General features: G+C 33.0%; 1 protein-coding gene across 1 annotated transcript in view; it reads left to right on the top strand.

Annotated features, from left to right (window-relative positions):
* Positions 1-21,959, top strand: part of LOC134540374 (proton-coupled zinc antiporter SLC30A5-like) — a 77,352-nt gene extending 55,393 nt beyond the window's left edge. Inside the window, exon 10 of the mRNA XM_063383061.1 lies at positions 21,516-21,959. Within this exon, the coding sequence (XP_063239131.1) occupies positions 21,516-21,700 (185 nt within the window). The 3' untranslated portion in view covers positions 21,701-21,959. The remainder of the gene's footprint in view (positions 1-21,515) is intronic.
* The last annotated feature ends 1,065 nt before the right edge of the window (positions 21,960-23,024 follow it).

The raw sequence follows: 23,024 nt of genomic DNA, 5'->3' as shown, positions 1-23,024 counted from the left end.
CAACAAAAATGACACTAAAGTGTTTCTTAATATTTAATACATCAAAATAGTGCATAAATAACATACAACATTTTCACAATTACACCTCTAATAAGCATGCCTTAGACAGATTTATTCAAAACCATAAAAACAAAATGAAATGTAAATCAAATTTTCTACGTTTTTAGTCTATATTTTTGATGCAGCCATCAGCAAAAAAATATTACATTCTTTATAAATTTGTTAAAGTCATGTTTAAATGCTGCTCAATTTCATGATATAGGTAGGTAACTTTTGTACATTTTAGATGTATTTTTATCTTGGTGTATGTATTTTTATCTTGGTTTTATGTTATGGTATTGACATGCATTTCAGTGTTATTTCTGTTTTTTTCCTGCAATTCACAATATTTTGTCTCTACTCATACCATAGCCCATTTCTGTCTTAGTTTTAACTCTTCCTGTATTTAACAATGTACGGTAATTTTTTGTATTAAAGGCGTTAAGTTTTACATTTGGAAAGTGATCAAAATTCCTTTACATCACGTGAGAATCCACAAAAAGCATGCAGTACTTAATGTTTTTCATAGGGATGGGCCAATTAAATCCTCAAATGTCATCAAATATTTAGTGTTCAAAAGCTTTGCCATTCAAAGATAAAAAAAAAGTTAGAAAAATATTTGTGGAAGGGAAATTCAGAAATCTGAATGCTAAAACCTGTGTAGTTGACAACATAATCTTAATTATTTATCTCTACAGAAGATATCAAAGAAATGTTTCTATCTGCAACTAGCAACAATGAATGCTCTTTGTATGTTTTTTAATCACACCAGGGAACATTTTTTACCAATAATAAATTAATTAGTATATCTAAAACATCTAAACTGGTTTTAATTGTTGGTTTTTAAAAACTTAAATTTTGGTGTTTTTTTCTCTTATGTAGGGGAGGTAGGGGAGAGTTGAGACACTTTTTATTTATATATTTTTATGTGCTCAATAAAAGCCAAATATTTCATATCTTCATGTCTGCCTAATCCATGGTGTTATTAGCACATAATAAAAAATAATAAAGTAATTATGTTTGCGTGAGTGCCTGTAAATTATAATATTACACAGTGTTGCATAGTGTATCAAATCTCCCCATGCTAGGGAGAGATGATACGTATGTTAGGAAGGGCTGATACACTTGTTAAGTATGTTTATTTATAATGGTTTCAAAGATTTGTTTTTGCACAGAAGCATAAACAAAGTATATGAAATAAAAATAAATGTTTTAATAAATGAAGATTTACCAAATTAAATGGTAGGAAACTAAATAGTTTGAAATAATACCCATAAATACATTTAACTAAACTAAACAAAACAGAATCAACAGTTTCACAACACTTTACTACTACACATTTAACATTCTTCACAAAATAGGCCTATATTACATTTTTTTCTACAGATCATGAAAATTACCTATCATTTTGAATACGAAAAAAAGATATAGTCTTGTAAAAAAAAACTTCTTTAACAGCATTATCTCATGTTATAACCATGAAAACCTTCTCTGAAACTGAATCCTTCAATCCTGTCATTTCGTAGAGTAAATGTGGGTTCACTAAGAACTTTCACTATTTGTTTTTCATCTATCATAGTAATTTCTTCTTTTTCTGGCCACATTTTGATTTTGTGAACATTTAACATACTTCACAAAATGTTCTAAAAATTGGAGGAAGTTTTCCCTAGTCATCCACCCACTGTGATTTGGATGCTCAACTATTTGTGTACTCGGAGGAACACTTTTGCACACATAACTATTTGCATTTACTCGGGGTAAAATTACAAATGGAGGAATGTGATTTCCAGCTGCACTAATGGCACAACACACTGTCACAAGTGTGCCTCTCTCCTATGAAGTGGTTTGGCCAACTTGCCGTACACCCTTCTGAGCTACCACTTTTTTTGGTTTGTGTGTTGTCGTCACACCTGTCTCATCAACGTTCCAAATGTTATGGGGTTCAAAATGTTCTTTGTCGAACACATGAAATAAGTTTTTTTTGAAACTCCTCAACTATAAATTTATTAAAAGCTGTGGCTCTTGCAATACTTGTGGCCTCAGGTTGTCGAATTGATAAATCAGGATTCCTCTTCATGTATGTACCCTCGGAACCAATCGTAGCCTGCCATTTTATTAGAATCCCATCTCTTTGGGTATGTCTTTGTATTTGCTTTTGCGAACTCGTATGCTAACTGACGACACGCAACAGTAGATAGCCCAGAATGTAGTTTTGCACTTACTTTTAGGTAGCTAGAAAGCATAACCTCTTCCTCTTCCTGGGATTTGTTATATAGTGATGAAAAAACAGTTTCTTCCCCTTTTTCTTTGTATATTTTAACACGGCGCATTAATGTCATTTTGTCTATGTTAAACTTCTTTGCAGTCGCCCTCAGGCCTTTGCCCACATCTGCAACCTCTTTCACTGCAGCTTCTAAACCAGAAGGGCTGCAGGACCTGGAGTTCTCATTTTTTCTTTTGTAGAAAAATGGCAACTAAAAAATAACAAACATATTAAGGTTAAAATAGTCTTAACACCAAATGTAGGTACAATCCAAACAGAGCCCTAATAAATGTGACAGAATATGGCAATATTTTTTAAATTCATTTCTAAACCATAGTTTAAAGGCTTACAGAAGTTAAATAAAATAATATCAAGAAATTCTGCAAACAGATTCTTCAAACAGGCTATCAAAACAAAATAAAAAATTGTCTTATGTTTTTTAGGAGAAATGATTCAATGTATCAAGTCTCCCTGATACAAGTGTATCAACTCTCCCCTGTTGTGCCTTATACAAGAAACATAATCTCTTGTCCTCATACAGGTTAGAATCAAACTAATAAAAGCAATTATGGTTCACTGAGTGTATGTATTCTTTGAATTTAAAAGTTTTATGACAGGCTTTCATTGTATAAAACTTTTATAGAACAGAATTCAGTAGGCTTGAAAAAAAACTTACATTGGAAGAAACACTGGGAGCTTTTTTCTTCGTGTACTATTTAAGCTGCCATTTTGATTTACCTGTGTGTTTTTTTATTAGAACCTAACATATAATTCACAACTTATCATTGGTACCAACATTGATAATTACTTGAAAAAATGTTATTGTATCAACTCTCCCCTACCTTAATATTCCTGAACTCAATATCTAGATTCTAACTTCTGGCACTCTTTCAAGACTGTAATTAAAGATTTGATTTTGAGAAAAATAGGTGTGACCCATCCCAAGTTTTTACACACACACACACACACCCACACGCACACGCACACGCACACGCACACGCACTCGCACTCGCACGCGCACGCGCACTCGCACGCGCACACACACACACAAAACACACACACACACAGACACACACACATACACACACACACAGACACACACACAGACACACACACACACACACACACACACACACACACACACACACACACCTATACGTGTTTAGGCCCCTATTCGAGGACCCCATTTTTTACCCTTAAATAGAGGACGGGAATACACAAACACTAACGTAGCTTCCGAGGACTATTACTTTAGCAAGCATATCAGAGGACCTGTCAGACTGAGGACCTTCACACAAAGTGTGTCTGGCGCATTATCCGAGGACTGTAAAGTTTTACAGTTAACTGCAGGACTAGCAAAATCAGTATAAATGTTTCAACAAGACAGGGTTCCTGTTAGTCGTGTAGTCGAACCAGTGGTCCTTGCTAAGGTGATACGGAGTCGATTCTCGGGGTTCTTCCGTTTTCTTCCCTCTATAATCCCGCTGCTGCTCCATTTACATTTGACTTCGCTTCATCGTTACTAAATACCTATATGTTATAATTTCCGTAAAAGTTTTTTTTTTGATAAAACCACTTATCCGAATTTGTGTAAACATACAAAAAAATATATATTTTTTAACTGAATTAAAACATAAATTTCGCTCCAAAAACTTTATTTATTTAAATGTTATTCACGAAAAAATTTTTATGATGATTAATTTTTCTATTAATTGAGATTTTGAACTATGAATTACAATTCAATATTTGTAAGAGAACCCGTAGAACCCCGTTTTTCAGTTCTATATGTTCCAATTCCGATATAAAAAAAATAATTAATGTTTTATTTGAAGACATCAATTCTTCTGGTATTGAACGAAGGTTTCAACCAACCTAAATAATAAACTAGATAAAACTAGTGATTTAAGAATAAGAAGTCAGAACTATATCCTACTTATCGTATTAAAGGAAAAATTTAATTTTCATACATATTAACATAGAAATCTCAACATATAAAATATTTAAAAACCAACAAATAAATTCTCAACGAAATGTTTAAACAACAGTGCAACCAATAATAAGTGTGATACAATTACAAAAATGTATTCAGTTACATTTTATAAAAATTAAAAAAAAATAAGGTATAATTAGTTTTTGGTAAGAGAATAAAACTTTCCGAAATTTTTGTCCAAACGAATGTTATTAGTTTCACGAAAAAACTGAATTACGAACTTTAAATAAGAACTATATTCTACGAAAAACAATGGACATTAAATAGTTTAGAATATTGTTTCATGTTTAATATTTAGACCGCATGGTTATATTTACACACCAGCTTAAAATCAATTCTTAACCGAAGACTGTGTACTGCACCAATCAATCTACGGACTTTTACACAGTTTGATATATACTATTTCATGTTAAATAAGAGTACCCGCGTGGTCATTTACACATCAGTTTAAGCTCAATACTTAAACGAGGACTGTGTACTGTACCACTCAACCTAAGGACTGTTACACAGTTTTATATACTGTTCCATGTTTAATAAGAGGACCACATGGTCATTTACACACCAGTTTAAACTCAATACTTAACCGAGGACTGTGTATTGTACCACTCAATCTAAGGACCTTTACACAGTTTGATATACTGTTCCATGTTTAATAAGAGGACCGCGTGGTTATATTTACACACCAGTAAAAACTCAGTATTTTACCGAGTATTTTGTCTTTTATCACTCAATATAAGGACCTTTACAAAGTTTATATACTGTTCCATGTTTAATAAGAGGACCACATGGTCATTTACACACCAGTTTAAACTCAATACTTAACCGAGGACTGTGTATTGTACCACTCAATCTAAGGACCTTTACACAGTTTGATATACTGTTCCATGTTTAATAAGAGGACCGCGTGGTTATATTTACACACCAGTAAAAACTCAGTATTTTACCGAGTATTTTGTCTTTTATCACTCAATATAAGGACCTTTACAAAGTTTATATGCTGTTCCATGTTTAATAAGAGGACCGCATGGTTATATTTGCACATCAGTTTAAACTCAATACTAAACCAAGGACTGTGTATTGTACCACTCAATCTAAGGACCTTTACACAGTTTGATATACTGTTCCATGTTTAATAAGAGGACCGCGTGGTTATATTTACACACCAGTAAAAACTCAGTATTTTACCGAGTATTTTGTCGTTTATCACTCAATATAAGGACTTTTACAAAGTTTATATGCTGTTCCATGTTTAATAAGAGGACTGCATGGTTATATTTGCACATCAGTTTAAACTCAATACTAAACCAAGGACTGTGTATTGTACCACTCAATTTAAGGACCTTTACACAGTTTGATATACTATTATATGTTTAATAAGACGACCATTTGGTTAAATTTACACACCGGTTTGAACTAAATACTTAACCGAGGACTGTGTATTGTACCACTCAATCTAAGGACCTTTACACAGTTTCCAGGGTGGTGGTGTTTTTGTGTTTCTGGCGCCACTCCCGTCCCCCTCCACCCCACCATCCTCACTCCACCCTGCCCGCTCGTCAACATGCTCCATCGCAACTTGCAGTTCGTGGAAACGTGCGACTCTACACAAAATCACCTCAACACGTGTGTCTTCTCTCCAGTGTTGACAACTTATTCGTCACTCAGTGGCGGATCCAGCTTCAAATATTGGGAGGGACCGATGACCCAGTACCTCCTACTTTAATTGTGCGTCCGAAAATTTCGAAAACTAACAGCTTCTCAAGGGGCTATTTGAACACATGTATGACGTCACGTAAACATAAATTAGATAAACAAGTATCACAAAAAAATTAAAAAGTATTAAATTGAAATATTGAACCAAATTCTAAAGGTCAGATGCGGCAGGAAGCCTATTATATTTTTTCACACTTCAGTTTTTCGACAGTTTTTTTTCTTTCAATGCGAAGTAGAGAAAAATCATAAAACGTTACCTGGTCCTAATCATCTCAGTGAACAGATATTTATTTCCAAACTTGGCCTTCCAATGTGCGCCAACTTACCACAAAAACTCATACATTCCCCTAACCTTTCTATTTTGAAATGCCTAGATTCCTAATGTACCAATTTCTAAAAATACCAAATAAATATTGGAATAAAATGTACTTATAAACAAAGTCCTCGTCATCAGCATACATAAATTAAATTTTTACATGTGAGATTTTTATAATAATCACATACCAAATTGTATTTTTGTCGCCATAATTTTATTAATTTTGAAATTTCTCTTGCTTCAAAAGGTTGAACCTTTATTTTTTTTATTGAGAATGTTATGGTTTTTTGTGCATTTTCCATTTGAATCTCCTAAATGAAAAAATTATGGTCTGCGATTTTTAAATTTACTCCATAGAATAATCTATTCTCCTACAAAACACTAACAAATCACAGACAACACTTTAAAAGTTCTGTTATCATGTAGATGAAACTAGAGATTGATAGATAGATACGTCAATTTCTTCAATACCAACTGGACACTGTTCAGTCTTGAAAAGAAAGATGTATGTTCATATGTTTAAATATAGAGAACACTTACGAAACTGATTATACAGTAGAAAATTTTTGTATTTATACATCTTTAATGCACCTGTACAGTAAGTTTAGGCTAAGGTTATTCTTCGAATAACTTTAGTTTCTGCTTTGATCGAAAACTTTTAAGGACGAGATACATTCCGATAATGGTTTTTATGTTTTTATAGTACTTCATGAAAGTTGTATAATTCTATGGGAGTGAAATGTACAAATGAAATATTCGAAACATATAAAGAATATCAACTTGAAAGTGTTAAAAACAATAATAAAGTTTTATAAAAACTATGTGATTATCACCATGTATGCCCTTATGTGTTCTTATTTGATTAGCATGCCGCTGTTTTAAATAAGTAATGAAGATGGGGTTGGAGAACGTTAGTTTAAATGTTTTGCATATCATAGCCGGATATATTTAAGGAGGTTGGGCAAAGGGGCATTAGTTCAGGTGGCTTGTCACATTGTGTGGGTTGGGGAGAAGTGAGTGGAACATTGTGTATAAATGTTATTTATTTATATACAGATAAAAAAATATTTTATCATATTGCATTACAACAAAAGATAAGGTACAAATCGGGCAAACTTTCGGCACCGGAAAAGTGAAAAAAAAAAAAAAAGTGCCGATCCTAAATACTGAAATACCTATGATGTAAATATAGGTAAATTACGTATTTTGTGATGTCATTTCTGTAAAAATATTTACATGAAGCGCTCAGTTTATCAGTGAAAACTGCCTACCACAAACAAATTTTAAGTTCTTACTTCCAAGAACCCTTAATGAAAGTAGCATTTTTCGTGGATAGTCAGGAAAAATGTATATCAGGTGAGACAATATATATTTAGTTTCCTTGAAACGTGTTTATGTCCAATCGAAGTGTTGAAACAGCGTAAACATTTCAAGCGTTGGAGTAGGACGGTGGAAGGGGTGAAGGAGGGTGGGAGGTTGGGTGAGTGGGAGGGAGGCAGGCAGGCAGGAAGGCAGGGAGGGAGGTAATGAGGTACTCTCAACCCATTCTTAACCAAGTGCAACGTTGCCAAATTAGCGCAGTAGCTGTGTGTGGGATAGCTCACTTGCATTTTTCCAACATTGCCTGAAACTGGTATCAATACACACACCAACAACAGAAGAGATATCTTGTATGTGAGCTTGGAAAGTAAGAGAAATTAGAAAGGGAAAAAAGATTAACTGTTACTAAAATACTGTTTACTCGCAATGATAATTAATTTTTTTTCCCTTGTTTTAATACATCTATAATGAAGAGGTGGAATGAACATGACATACGACGCGTGAAAACATAATAGCGATAAATAAATAATATGTTTGTTCGTATTTATGGATTCATAAAGAAACGCACATCTACGCATTAAAATCAAAAATGTTTTTTCAAACACTTTTGTATTTATTTACTTACCCAGGTACCGAAATGGATGACTCTGAGTAAAGCTCAACAAATATAAAACAAACTATCTCGAAAACCCCAACTTGTAAAAGTGTTAATTCACAACTCAAATTCTATTTTCCCGACAGAATGGTCAATTCTTATAACCAGCATTTATTTATAGTCACAGAAAATGGCATCGAATGAAAGAAAAACTGATAGTAGAACTGGAATAGGGTATTTTTCATAGTACAGGTAACTAGAGATGATATTTTATTATATTTTTGATATATGTCTACAGAAATGACTTAACAGTTGTCTGTAAAAGTGCATTAAAATTTAATTGCGATACCTACCTTTTGCGATTATCGTTTTAAAACTGCATTTTAAAGACTTAAGTAGATAATATCATGTACATATGTAAGAACGCAATAACTTGCATTTGCATATGGGCGCAAGTTTGGTTTCGATGACACAAATTCACTTTGTGAGAACTAATTTTCATAAAAAAATCTACCCTATCCAGTTTTTATTATCGTTACTTACATGATATTGACTACGAGAACTTGTGCAAAACCAATTCCCATATCTTCGCATAAAGTTATATCTAATAATTTATTGATATTACAAAAAAATAATTATACAAAATATTTATACGTAAAAAGACGTGCATAATTTAAAATTAGCAGGCTATACATTATCAAGAAAATTCCCTTAAATAATACTTTCGTTGCACGGTTATCTTATTATAGTGTTGATGACAGCAGGAACTGCAACATGATTAGAGTGGGATCCTAACCAAGTGGATGCCAACTCGGCCCTTATTTTTAGTACATTTAAAAATAACAAATAATATTTAATAATGTATGTTTTTAAAATATTAATTGAATATTAAGTATGTAAATTATATCACTAAAAATATTTATGTAGGTATGTTTATAAAGCAAGGCAAGGTTAAAATTTAACAATTCTAAATAAGTAAAACTACTTTAACCAACTATCTCTGTTATCCGTCACTACTTGTATGCGATTTTTTATGAAACGTTATTCATGCTGTTTCCGTAAAAAAAAAAAAACAGAACATTGCTTGAATAAAGCTCGAGCTGCAAATAAACAGAAGAAAATGACTTCTTTTTATTAGGATGTAAACAATTTAACTTAAAGAAATTCTCCAAAGTCCGTACATATGTACACATTGTACAACATTGCACATTAAACTATGTTATACTAAATTGGTAAATAAAACTACTATATATGTTATCTAATTAAAAATGGCTTACTTTTTTTCCCAAATAATTTAAAATCTCGTACTACTTATTTACTTATATTTAAATGTAACTGTTCACGTTTGAAATTGAATTTCTATTGTCCGTCTATTAAATTATCCGTCATAGGACCGGTCCCGAGGGTGACTATTAAATAATTAGGTTTTACTTAAAAAATATGTTTAGTCTGTAAATGTTAGAATAAAAATTAAATCTGTGTAAGTTGGAAACAAATAAATATTGAATTAAGATAGATTTCAACTTACAAAACGTGATTGGTTTAAGTTACTAAGCCATGACCTAACACACTCTTTCACTCCGCCACGAATATCTAAATTGGTGTAAATATATATACTTTCAAAAACATTATGTATGTTTTAGGTACACTTTTTTCTAATCACACGATGTTTGTCTGCTTAAGTGTTAAGGTTACTGTGGATAAATTTTTACGGTTTTTCCACTATCTTTGACGTCATCATCCCCTAACACAACAGCAGACTTGAAACCCAGATTTTTCCATTCTCTTTAAATTTTCAAATCCGGAGTTTGTAATTGTGCCTATTACTTGCTTTGTCTTCCTTTTGATTGTAACACATTCTAGCATCACCTTTTGTTTCATCCAACGAGAGAACTGTAAAGCGCTCTCTTGTTGACACTATAGCAATTGAAAACACAAAATCTCTCAAGAGAGCAGCTGCTAACGGTAAAATAATTATTTTACTAAAGCTTCTATAAAAACTCAAAGATTTCCAAAACAACAGTAATTTAGCAGGAAGGCACGTGTTGTCTGACCGCATGTTGCTAAAAACCAGCCCAAGGAATATAAAAGTAGACAGAGATTTCACCCTTAGAATAAACATGATTTCTGTCCCCCCCCCCCCCCCCCCCCTCCTTCTGCTACTATCGGCTATAAATGATTCTGACGCTACTAACACAGCATAAAACCAAATGATTTAATTTTGACCCAAAATATATTAAATTCTAGGTTTTCTTCGGAATTCATCCAGTACAGGATTTGGTATTTTAATACACATATACGTTTAAATAAAAAAGTCTTACGTTGTATTTCCTTGTCTTGATATTCATGTCAAAAAAGTTAAGTCTTTGTTTAATGTTTTATTACAGATTAAATGTGTTTAGATTATAAAATACTTGATTCACACTCCATTAACATCTTTGGGTTCTAAAATAACTTTATTAATTTACATAAATTCCCATATATTGAAATACATTATTGATAGAAGTTGTTATAAATATCGTAAAAATGCAAATAGGAATTTAAAATTAGTGCCTTCAAACACTCGATTGTTACATTAATATACACATGGGCACAAAAATATTAATATACATGTCTGTATTGAAATACAAATTTTTGTCGAGGTAACGCTGCTCATTTATATTTGATGCAATTCCCATTATTTAACATCTATGCATCCTGTTTATTTTTTATTTAATTCATAAGCCAGACGTTTGCCAAATAAAACGATATTTTCTTGAGCTCGATTAAAAAAATTACAAGGACTTCACCCTGACCGTGTAACATTTGTTGATTTACTTTTTTTTATTTAAAACCATTTGTTAAATGGTTTCCTTAAAGCTTGAATAGTAAACTTTATTTTCTTGGGTGTAATATATATATAATTTAACTCTAAATGTGAATGGCATTTTGATATTAGTACAGACGAATCGTTAGTGTTAAATAAGCACATCGTGAGACCTATCTTGTGACGACCCCCTGGGCTTCCCCGTGACGTCACGACTTCCAACCATGTTCCCGTTACTCCGCCGCGCCGGGACAGTTATGGCCCTAACGCCGTTGGCGCGGCCCACACGGTGTTAGATGGAGACTTTCTGCGATTCTGACTTGTGCTCCAGGACACTTTTTTTTTGTTCTACCTTTATTTAACGAATTATTTTAAAAAAACTTAAAACCTTTCGCTTTAGATTTTCCATCCTTCATGCCGATATAAATTATTTTTTTGACAAAAATGGTTAAATACCTAAGCATCACCAACGCCTTCTTAAACACTTTAAACGTGAAGTTTCAAAGTACTTATTTAAGTTTCAGGTATATGATATTATTTCTTAGTTATCATAGAGAATAAAATTTTGAAATTAATAATCATTTTTAATGATACTACTCATCTTAGATAAGCTTCTTTAGTTTACAGTAAATGCAAGGATAGTATTTATTTAAAATTTTCATTAACCTTTATTGCCATAGAAGTTCTAATTTCCAGTGCTAAGTATATATTAGGGCCTACTGCCACAGCTACATAACCAAGCTTGCATCTAATAATTAAATACATGGCATTTAGACTGAAAAGCAGGCTCGCTCGATAATACAGTTCATAGCTATCTTTAGAAAAAAATATTTGCCAATTAAAAAGTTCAACATTTTTATAAAAATATATTTTATACAATACTTGATTTTTTAAATGTATAGACAATGGGTTTGAAACAATTCATTACAAATAATTTCAGCCCCTTTGAGAAATAGGTCACACAAAATTTATACCTACGCGCGAGATAAAAATGTAGCCGGCCTTAGTTTCATTTTTGACTGAAGTCAGTCGATAGTTAACTTAACAAAACTAGCTTTCCGTCTGCTTTAAAATAAATAAGTGTTGTTTTATTATTATGAGCTTATCTCATTCCTATTTTCTATGACCTGAAGATTGTACATGAAAAACATTTGTTTAGATAAAAGTCAACTTGTTACTGGTTGTAAAATTCACACGCTGTGAAAAATTCTGTTTGACGTTTTAACCAAGTCATGTTTAAAAATAATCTAATAATAAACATATCCAACAATTTTCCAGTAACAATAACATAATAAGTCTAAATAATAAATAAATTATCATCAAATAGTTTACTTAGATTTGAAACTAGGACTAAATTATCATATAAAAATAAAACTATTTTAGTGACAGCTGCAGAATAACACTACCATTGTAACATGGAAAAAATAATAATATGCTAAGCAATGGAGCCTTTTCATAGAATACATGTTTCATAATTTTGTTAAGTATATTCTTAAACTTCAAATATTACAAAAGGTCTATTGCATGACTAATAATTTAGCTTTTTCCAACAGTCTGTACATACAAAACATAACACACTACATAACACTACGTACATAACACACATACGCACACTTCGTCCACATCAGTAACATGAATAGTATTGGAATTCTTTCAATTTATTGTAACAGATTTTGGAAGTAATTTATAACACCAAGAATATTTTGTTCATTTTATTTCAACCAATTTAAACTGCACAGTATGAATAGTTTACAATTTTCATTTGTTTATTCATTTTATATTGTTACGTAAAATAAAAACTCATAAATAATATTTATTTTATTTACAAATTTAACTAAATACCTACATATAACGCGTGTGCTACGTAGTTTTGGTGACAGTTACTTACGAAGTTCATAAAAATCAGAGTCGCTAAAAAAATTTTAAATAATGAAAAATTCTTAAAATGTAACTTATATTATATTTTTAGATGACTTGCAAACTTTCATATATATTAACACAAAGATAAGAGCGTTTTCATGTGACACTGTCACATAACGTCGTGAAATTTATGTGAAAAACTTGAAAAAGAAAGTTTGATTTTTGTGCTTCAAAGATTACACACAATCCCTTACAAATTAATAGCTATAATCCATAATTCATCCCAACCTATTTAAACAGAGGCATAATACAAAATCCCACTCTATTGACGAGGAATCCAACCCATGCCCAGGACGGATCTAGGGCTTTCCTTCAACGGGGTAAAATATGTGTTTGCGATTCCCACTCACAATGTATTACAGACTAACAGCAAAATTATTCATTTGCGTCCGTGTACATTATAGACCTAGTATAAAATTAAAGTTAACATTCGTCCAACCCGTGTACTTGCATTTCATTTCACAGGTTTTAGTATTAAAAAAAAATTTGGTTTGATGAAGCACGGACTGGATAAAAATTATTAATTTTCCTAACTAAGAAATGTGGTGAATGTAGCCGACGCTCGGTGGGTTTACTTGGGGCTCTCTCGTGTTTGATCAACCCTTGAGGAAACTATATTTTAAAAAGATAATAAAACTTTTGTCGCTATTTATTACATACATACATACATACACTACGCGGCTTTCACGAGGGACTTCCAGAAAAACAATCTGTCGCTCTCATGCCCACCCTTCTTTTCCTCCCGCGGATCAAAACAACTGCATTCCATGGTGAACACACCACAGATTGCACAAGTCACTGGTGATGTTCTGGCTTGCGATGCTCGAGCCGATCCCCCAAGAGAGACTTCACTCCTCACAGCACCGAGTCGGCACACAAGTCACACAAGTGATTCAAAGCCCACTATCGCCAGGCTCAGGCTTACACGCTATATTAATTCTTCCCCATCCCCCCCCCCCCTTGCTTATTTTTCATTTTCTCTCAATAAGTATTGGTTAATAGGTAGTACCATTGAATGGTAGTACTGCTAATTGAATATAATATTTATTTTGCGTGTGTTGTTCTGTCACAGATATGTGTAACTGATATTTATAAAGTGTAATATAACGGGCGTAAAATGTTGCGTAAGTGTTAATTATTAGCAGTTTCGCAGCTGTCTACATTCATTTTGTTGTAGGAGAACTACAAATGCAAGAGAGTTCTAAAGATAAAATCTACAGAAATAGCATTTATAGTAGAGAAATATCGTAAAAATGAAGTCATCAACATACGCAGGCCGGGCTCGGCTTGGCTTCAAGATCACAGGTAGTGGAGTTAAGACGGGTCCTGTTGTTTTTCTGTAATATAAGTTTATTGTGTTCGTTGGGGGAGGGGAGTGGAGAGGTTTGTAAGCTGTCACCAGCTACCTACCCAGTAGCAAGATAGGCACACATAGTCTAGCCGTGGTTTTACTTCGCTCCTGACTGTGCAACCGGCCGAACCAACAGCAATTAGATACGGCACGCGGCAGAAGCGCCACGAACTCTTCGGCTGTGCACTTGATTTGCGCTGTAGGACGCAGCAAGCCTTGATCTTTACATTTAATGACCAATCCCCAGGTGCTTAGTCGGAGGAATTAGATTAGTTTTTCTGCGAGTCCGCCGGGATTCTACTTTAAATTAAAAATGACAAAAATCTCTACAGAAATTTGTAACATAAATTAACCTGGCATCTGTAATAAGAGACCAGCATTTAGTTATGAAGATACCTTTATGAATACGTCCTGTTGACAGCGACGAGTTTTGTTATGACTGCAGAATTTTTGAAATTAAACTTTATGCAGACAATAAACGCATTTATCCTTAATACTTGATCTATTATTTGCAATAAACGATTTGTTCATCTCCAACTTAAAGGCGTATATCATATTTGGAAAGCACTAATAACCATCAGTTGTACATTTATGGGTTATTTTTTCGTGATAAACCTTCAGCCGAAGTTTTTTTGAATTCTTACTCACACTGGATAGCATAAGTTCTTCTTCATTCCACTAACGGCACATATATCCATGATCTTAAATCCTTTCTCTATTAATAGACGTACTTATGTCAATGGAGCAAAATTTCCTTGAATACACCAGCAATAGTCTCCAACAATAAAACACTTACATAGGTTGGTTACTAAATGAGATTTTCTCCATGGTATCTCAGCTTCCTACATATAAAGAAGAATATAATAACAGTCATACATTACAAATAAAAAATAAAAATAATTAATATGGCTTAGGAAAATATTACCTATTATAGATAATATCAACACATGTAATAAATATTTTCTTTCGTTTCACAATCATGATCCTTGATTTATCTTCTCTTTGAAAATTTTATTTTTTACTTCCAAAATTTTCCTTGGTCCTGTATATTATTTTACTTACCTTTGTAAATGATCAAATCTATAGGGAACAGTCGGTTAAATTACGCGTTTCCTTCGTTTATGCGAAGTGGAAATTAACAGAAATACCGGCCTTCCTAATTAAAATCACTGTGGTTAAGTAACGAATGGTACATTGTGCGTACCTCTTGTATTTCGAATCTGATTTTTTAACAGTTTAACTATAAAACAAATGCGAGTAATTAAAAGCACGTTTTTAAATATTACTATAAAAGTGTTATTCAACATACCTAAAGTTAGTATTACTAAATTAAAGTAAATAATTTTATGATAAGCGGGGGTGAATATGTCAACGCAACTTAACAGATCAATACAGTTGCTAAGTTATTTAAATGCACTGTATTTATTTCAGTAATATACTTATTTTCTAGTACACATTTTAGTCCAATTTTTTATAGCGCGAGTGTAATAAATACTATTCATTATAAAATTATTTGTTAGGGGCTAGTTTTAGAAAACCAAAAGGTTATGCAAGTTTTGTTTCCAACAGTTAACCGTATTAACACGTCCGTGTACCACAACATTATCTAGTGAGAAGTTAAAAACATAAATTTCAACAACAAATAGGTTTAGTGGTTTAAATTTTTTAATGGCTTTTAAGTAGATAAGTTTCTTACATTATTTACGATTGGTATATTTCGTGTGCCTTTGCTGGCTATAAACAAGAGCGATTATAATAACAAATAAATAATTTATAGACAACATTCCATTATCATGTTATGAATTAAAATTTGTTTCTAAACAATTATTATTAATAAAATAACTTAAAGAGAGGTAAATAATAATTTTAAAATACATTCCTAAGAACTACAGCAGAAAATTTAAATGTGTAAGTGAAACACATTTCTCAAACATGCATGTTATTCGGAAAGTCTTAGTTTTGCACCACGCGCGCAACGCGTGAGAAGAAGACGTGAGAGGATGACCTTGCGAAAGGGTTGGTAACATTCCAGGAAGGAGTTAGCAACGCAGCCTGCCTACGCCTCCTCTCCTGCTGAGACTGCGCCCAGACGCGTGCTGGAGCCTCGGGCCCTCTATGTCTCCATTAGAAATGTGCTTGCTGTGTTTATTCTGTGTTTTGACTGTTAAGTTGATTAAATGACTAGTCTGGAACCTATACTATTTGGAAATTCTTCATTTTTAAATATAAAATAAATATTTCGCCATTCCTCTACAAAGCTCTTGAAACTCTCAGTTTCTTTAATCACAATGGTGATAACGGTGCGAAGATTTATTTTGCATATGGATACCTGTCCGGCAGCCGGTCTGGATTCGAATGATTCAACCATGCGACTTCGAAATCTTCTTAAGAGGATAGGAAAAGTATCAACGTGCATGACTCACGAAAATATAAATACAAAAATAGAATTTGAGCGACCTCAAAGAATACAACGGGGTTTGTTATGTCGTCTAAATATTTTCATTATGGTGACCTGAAGTACAGAGAAAGTAAAAAAAAAAACAATATTTAGTTTTAAAATTTTTAACTTTCTTCATAAAAAATGGGCTTTAAAATAAAATTATATGGAAAGAAAAAATTGATTGTAAAGTTATAAAAATCAGTCAAGTTAAACCTCTACAATAACCAAATAAAAGAAAGAAATTCATAACTATTTTCGTTTTCAATTTTTAAATTAATGTGAAAATAATTTAAAATTATTATTTTGTTAAAATATTTAGTAATTATATTGCTTTTTCTTTTATGATTTCAATAATTTTACAGTTATGTTTATTTCATAGATTGTATTTTTTTCTAGGGTTTCACAAGCCATTATTTTATTTTAAAAAAATTCGACTAAAAATAACAATACACTCTATTATTTCAGGAAATCCAGGTCTCCATAATGAAAAGATCTAGTCGCCCAGATTATATATATAGATAGATAGGTAGATAGATAAGATAGATAGATAGATAGATAGTTTCTCAAAGATGTTTTTGGTCAGTTCGCCATACCTTCCTTACAACTTCAAAATTAATGATTTAATAACGTATATAGACAATTTACAAAAATTAATGTTTTGAATTAAATTATTATAAAAACATGTTTATAAATGCCTTATTTTGGTCACAAGTCTACGCCATTTTTGAGATTGCCATAGCTATATAAATAATCTTACATGCATGACAGCTGTTGAAGCGAATTAACCGAAGTAAGTTCCACATACTTTTATAACTTAATTTGTAACATAACTTATTTAATTTTTTCATTACTTATTTATATAGAGTTTGCAATGTTACTTTATATTTATCTAAACCCCAATAACACTGATATTGTCTGCTGTTAGGCTATATATTATTTCTCATAGGTGTTTCTTTGCCGTTACGCTAAATCTCCCATTGTACTTCATCAAAATGTATGATTTGCATTTACACAGCAACTTTGCTCATAGACTCCGCATTATACTCACAATTTATTATACAACTTTGTATTTCCAAATGATGAGGAATGTATTTACAAATGATGAGGAAATAATTCCCAAGAAAAGTAGGCATAACAATGACCATTAATAAAGCACAAGGTCAGACGCTTTAAAGGGCAGGTTTATATTTCCCAGAACCTCTTTACCACGTGGTTTTTTCACGAGTTCGTATATTCAATGGTAGGTCTATTTATGTTTGTATCAGGCACATACAGCCAAAAAGTAAACGATTATCACATTATAACTTCTAACATTGTTATTGAAGAAGATTTTAACTGTAAGAAGTGTAAAAATAAATATTCGATACGGCCAAAATCTGTTGGTACTATATTTTCAATACTTTGCATTAATAAATACTTGCATTTACATACTACCCCATTATTATATTACCATTCGATGTCTGATCAAGATAAAATGTTTTATTCGCACGGGTAAGTTATTTGTTTTTATATTCTCGTCATTCATCCTTACAGCTCCCGCACACTAGGCGACTAATCACACAAATGACATGGTCTGCATCCACCTTCAAGTCGTAGCGACACGCCTGAGCCTGGCCGCCGCGGACAAGTGTGTGCTCTCTCAGTAGTTGCCACGCACTCTCAGGTCGCGGCGAACTGGCCACGGCAACTTGGCCGTCTAGTGCGGGAGCTGTTAAACATTATATTTTAGGATTGGCATCCATGTTTTCTGGACCCGGCCACAGGCTGAAAGCAGTGATGATGTTAGCCATGCGGTGTCATTATTGACAGTTGAAATAACCATAAAGCCATTAATTATTATCTCCTTTAAAGAGTTACTTTATGTGATTAAATACTACATATCTCAAAATAAATAACCTACTTTAATACACGTGCTGTTCTGTTAAAACCAAAGTTAATACAATTGTTGATATCAATCACTTCACCACTTGATGCCGGGAACATAAAATGGGAACGTTTTAAAAACTGATCTCATCTAACTTACGTCAAGTACGTCACAAACCATCTCCCGAATGGTCTTTTGCTATAAAATACGTAAAGAGGCCGGCAAAAATGAGTTTAGTTCAAGTCCTACAAACGTTCATGGAAGTTACTTAGTTATATATTTGAGTTCATATTATTATGATACACAAACACAAGTATCTATAGGTGTAATTTTGCAGAACTACACAGCGTTGTCTATGTCAAAGTTATTCTGTTTATTTTACCAAGGCGTGAAAGTGAGAATTTCTCAAGAATATCTGAATAACTGTTTATTTATCCTTACATATACATTTATTATCTCAAAGGCGGCCATATTGTGTTTTCGCTACGTATGGCCACTTGTGACACAACGCTAAGGCGGAAGAATACTGTGATCCTTACGGTGTTCCCGAGCCGTGATAAAACAGACTGCGTTTGAACATCACTGTGAGAAACGATAGCAACAACATTCACTGAAATACCATTTGCAAGTTTCATAAAAATTATAATTTGTCATCATTATAAAACTAATGCAAGTAGTGTTGTACTTTTTCTCGTAAAAATACATATTTATAATCAAATTCCCATGAACGTAATGAAACACACAGTAAAATATTTTCGGGGCGGTAAATTTATCTTAAGAAATATGTTGTTCAATAATAAACTTTTTTCCCAAAAAATATATTTGTTTAATGAAACAACGTAGGTTACGTAAATTATTTTTATTTATTTTCTAGGGATGAGCAGTATGATGGAGGAGGGGGGGAGGAAGCAAATTGCCAGAAGTATTAAAAAAACATTGGTTAAGTCAAAGCGTTCAGAAGCATAAAAATAGACTATTTGATGCCCCTGACTTTTTACTTACTGACATCGGCGATAAAGTAAACTTGTATAGACGGTTGCAGTGAATGTCCGAAAATATTCGTGTATGGACTGCACTACACGAATCTGAAATAACAACTAAGAAGGCAAAATTTGTTTGTAAAACAGCGTTTTATACATTCCAGGAAAACGCAAATTTCAGCTCTTGTATTCAAATGGTTGCAACTTTTATGTTTAACCGCATCCAGTAGGCTAAATTGAACAAGCTTAAAACGTCCACACACCATTTGGGTGTATATATACGTACACACACATACATATATATATATACATATGTATAACATATAAAATCACTGTTCGTACAACGTACAAGTCCTCGTTTACCACCATAAAATGCAAGGCCCTCTGATAGCAGTGTAAATATCAACGTGTGTGTGAAGCTATAGGTCCGCACTTCATATGGGTATATTTATATCATATTAACACACTGTGCCTACAAGTCCTCGTTTAACACCAGAATATGCAAGGTCCTCCGATTGCAGTGTAAATACCGTGTGTTTGAAGCCATAGGTCCGCACTTAATATGGGTATATTTATATCATATTAACACACTGTGCCTACAAGTCCTCGTTTAACACCAGAATATGCAAGGTCTTCTGATTGCAGTTTAAATACCAACGTGTGTTTGAAGCCATAGGTCCTCTTTTCATATGGGTACATTTATATCATCTAACACACTATACTTACAAGTTCTTCGTTTAACACCAGAAAATGCAAGGTCTTCTGATTACAGTGTAAATGCCTTTGTGTGTTTGAAGTTATAGGTCCGCATTTCACATGGGTACATATATATATATATTTATATATATACATATATAAATATACATATATATACATACATATACATATATATAAATATTTGGTTTGGCACCGACTTTAAAACGATTAGTAGGTAGCACCTACCAATTATAATATTTTATTAAAATTATAGGTAATAATTATGTTTGGACAAGAACTGTCACATTGCAATTTATTGTATTGTTTATACAATTTTATTGTTTATACAATTACAATGTGAAAATTCGTATCCAAACATATTACCTATAATTTTAATAAAATATTATGATTGTAATTATTTATTTTTCGATTTCTAGTACCTATAGTATTTTGTTGTGTTTTTTTAGGTCCGTTCGGTTTTTTAAAAATATTATTTTTATGTTTTAATGTTCATGTTCGAAGGCTTAGGGTAATTATGACTTCCAAATAAAATTAAAAATACATAGGGCCTATTTCTAATAATACATATTCCTACTAAGAAGTTTATGATTTGAATGTAAGATAAAGGTTGTAAAGTAACGCGTAATAAAGAATTAATTGTTCATGTAGCACAGCTTACATGTATACGCCTGAAATGGCACCCAGTTAAGGTCCTCGGATCATGCGTCTGTGGCTTCGTAATGTGTGAAATGAGAGACGTCCACCACGTCCTCGCAACCAGCGTTAGACACTACGGAGATGTGTATTAGATGTGTGTAAACTCGAGCGAAATGTCCTCGTTTGGAGCGTTGAGAAACATGGGATACACACCGTGTGTAAAGGAGTGTAAGTGACAACGATACTAGCGCGACGTGGTGGTAACACACACACACTACATACTTGATTCTCTACGGTCTATCCGAGGACCTCAAAAAAAAAATTTAAAAATCATGTTTTCACACACTAGGTTGACAGAACAGCGTGAATCCGAGGTCTTTTAATCCGAGGACCTGGGGGAGGTCCTCGGATTGCCAAAGGTCCTCGGATCCACGCTGAAATATCATGCGCAAGTCCTCGGATGATATCCTAAGTCCACACACACACACACACACACATACACACACACACACACATACACACACACACACACAAAAACAAACAATGTGTTTTTTTTTCTTTACAGTTGCAGACCAGTTTTCTAGTGCAAGGTCTGCTTGCTTCTTCATCGAACGACCCAAAGAAACTCAGGAAGTAGGTTTTTACGGGCACATCTACCTCGGAACAGCAGCACAGGAAACCATCAAAGTGCAGAGAGTATATGGATATTTTGTAATGTTTTTAACTGCGCTAGTGATGAAGCATTGGTAAAACAAATTATGTTGTTTACTAGTGAATATGCTCTATCAAACTTTTGTTTATTTTTGGTATATATCTGACATGTGACTTCCATTTAGGCTTATGTATCATTTAATTTTTACCACATGAATGTGTAGAGAATTTGGAAGAAGTTTTGATAGTAGCTGAGGACTTTTCAAAAGTTGGTTTAAAATTGTAGGAAATGTAGACAACACTTATATGTACTTCTAAATATTTTTAATATTTGAAATAAATACATTGTATGACAAAATTTGTGTTAAATTGTTACCTGCAAAATCCTTATTACTTAGGTAAGTTACAAAAGACTGATGTATCTGTAGTGGTTGGGTGGTTGCCGAACAAGAGTTTTTGAAAGCACGTTGCTGGGTGACGCAGCGTTTTGCACACATCACGTGTCACGTATATTTAGATGCCTTTCCAGAATTTGGGGCCACCATTTTGAAGTTTTTGAGGCTCTTGGACTAACTATCTCAATCAACTAAAAACTAGTATAACTATATGTGTGCTTACCAGGCCAAATAATATTCAGTCAAACATCATTACTACAAACCTGCACGGATCATAACTATGGCATATTTTAGTAACAAAGTTTTTATTAACGAATTGTATTGCGAAATTAGTTTATATCACAAATATTTTCATTTGCTGTTCCCTTAATGGGTAACTTCAGTATTTGTCTTGCATAGTATTTCTATTGTCAACAAAATATTGTTGATTTCTGGAAAAGGAAAGATAAAAATAGTAACGGTATGGGCTCACGTCATCACGTCATCTGGTGACACACAGAAGCTTAGGTGATAACAGCGGGTTCTGAACACCTTATGTTGCATCGGGGGGGGTTAGTAATTTAAAATTGTGGCACAGGCACATACCATTCTACAAGGTTTCTAGATCAATGTTTGAACTTTCCAATGAAACCAACATTAGCTAAAATTGTGTTAAAAAACAATAGCCAGTCATGGGGACTGTCAACAGAAGTGAAAACTTAAAACTTTGTTTTAAATGTGTAATATGACATCATTTCTACGTCAAATGTACGTAAGAAAATGATTTTGGTATTATATCAGTACAATGTCAGCATGATATCATTTATCCTTACATCATTTTTATTACATGTCCTGTTTACTGCACACAAGACTGTTTACAACTAGCGTGGTACGCCAGAAAACCAACATACCAAAACACACACACTACCAACCTAACACAACCACACTGTTCGGAACAACACACAACAGTTTCCAGACAATACACAACAGTTCCCTCCCTCCTAAAATGTTACATAGTCCAGCAGTTTGATGGGCTGTCTTCTCTGGCG

Source organism: Bacillus rossius, chromosome 16, assembly GCF_032445375.1.
Source record: "Bacillus rossius redtenbacheri isolate Brsri chromosome 16, Brsri_v3, whole genome shotgun sequence".
Classification (NCBI taxonomy): Eukaryota; Metazoa; Arthropoda; class Insecta; order Phasmatodea; family Bacillidae; genus Bacillus; species Bacillus rossius.
Note: the sequence above shows the minus strand (reverse complement) of the source record. Positions and strands in the feature narration are given on the sequence as shown.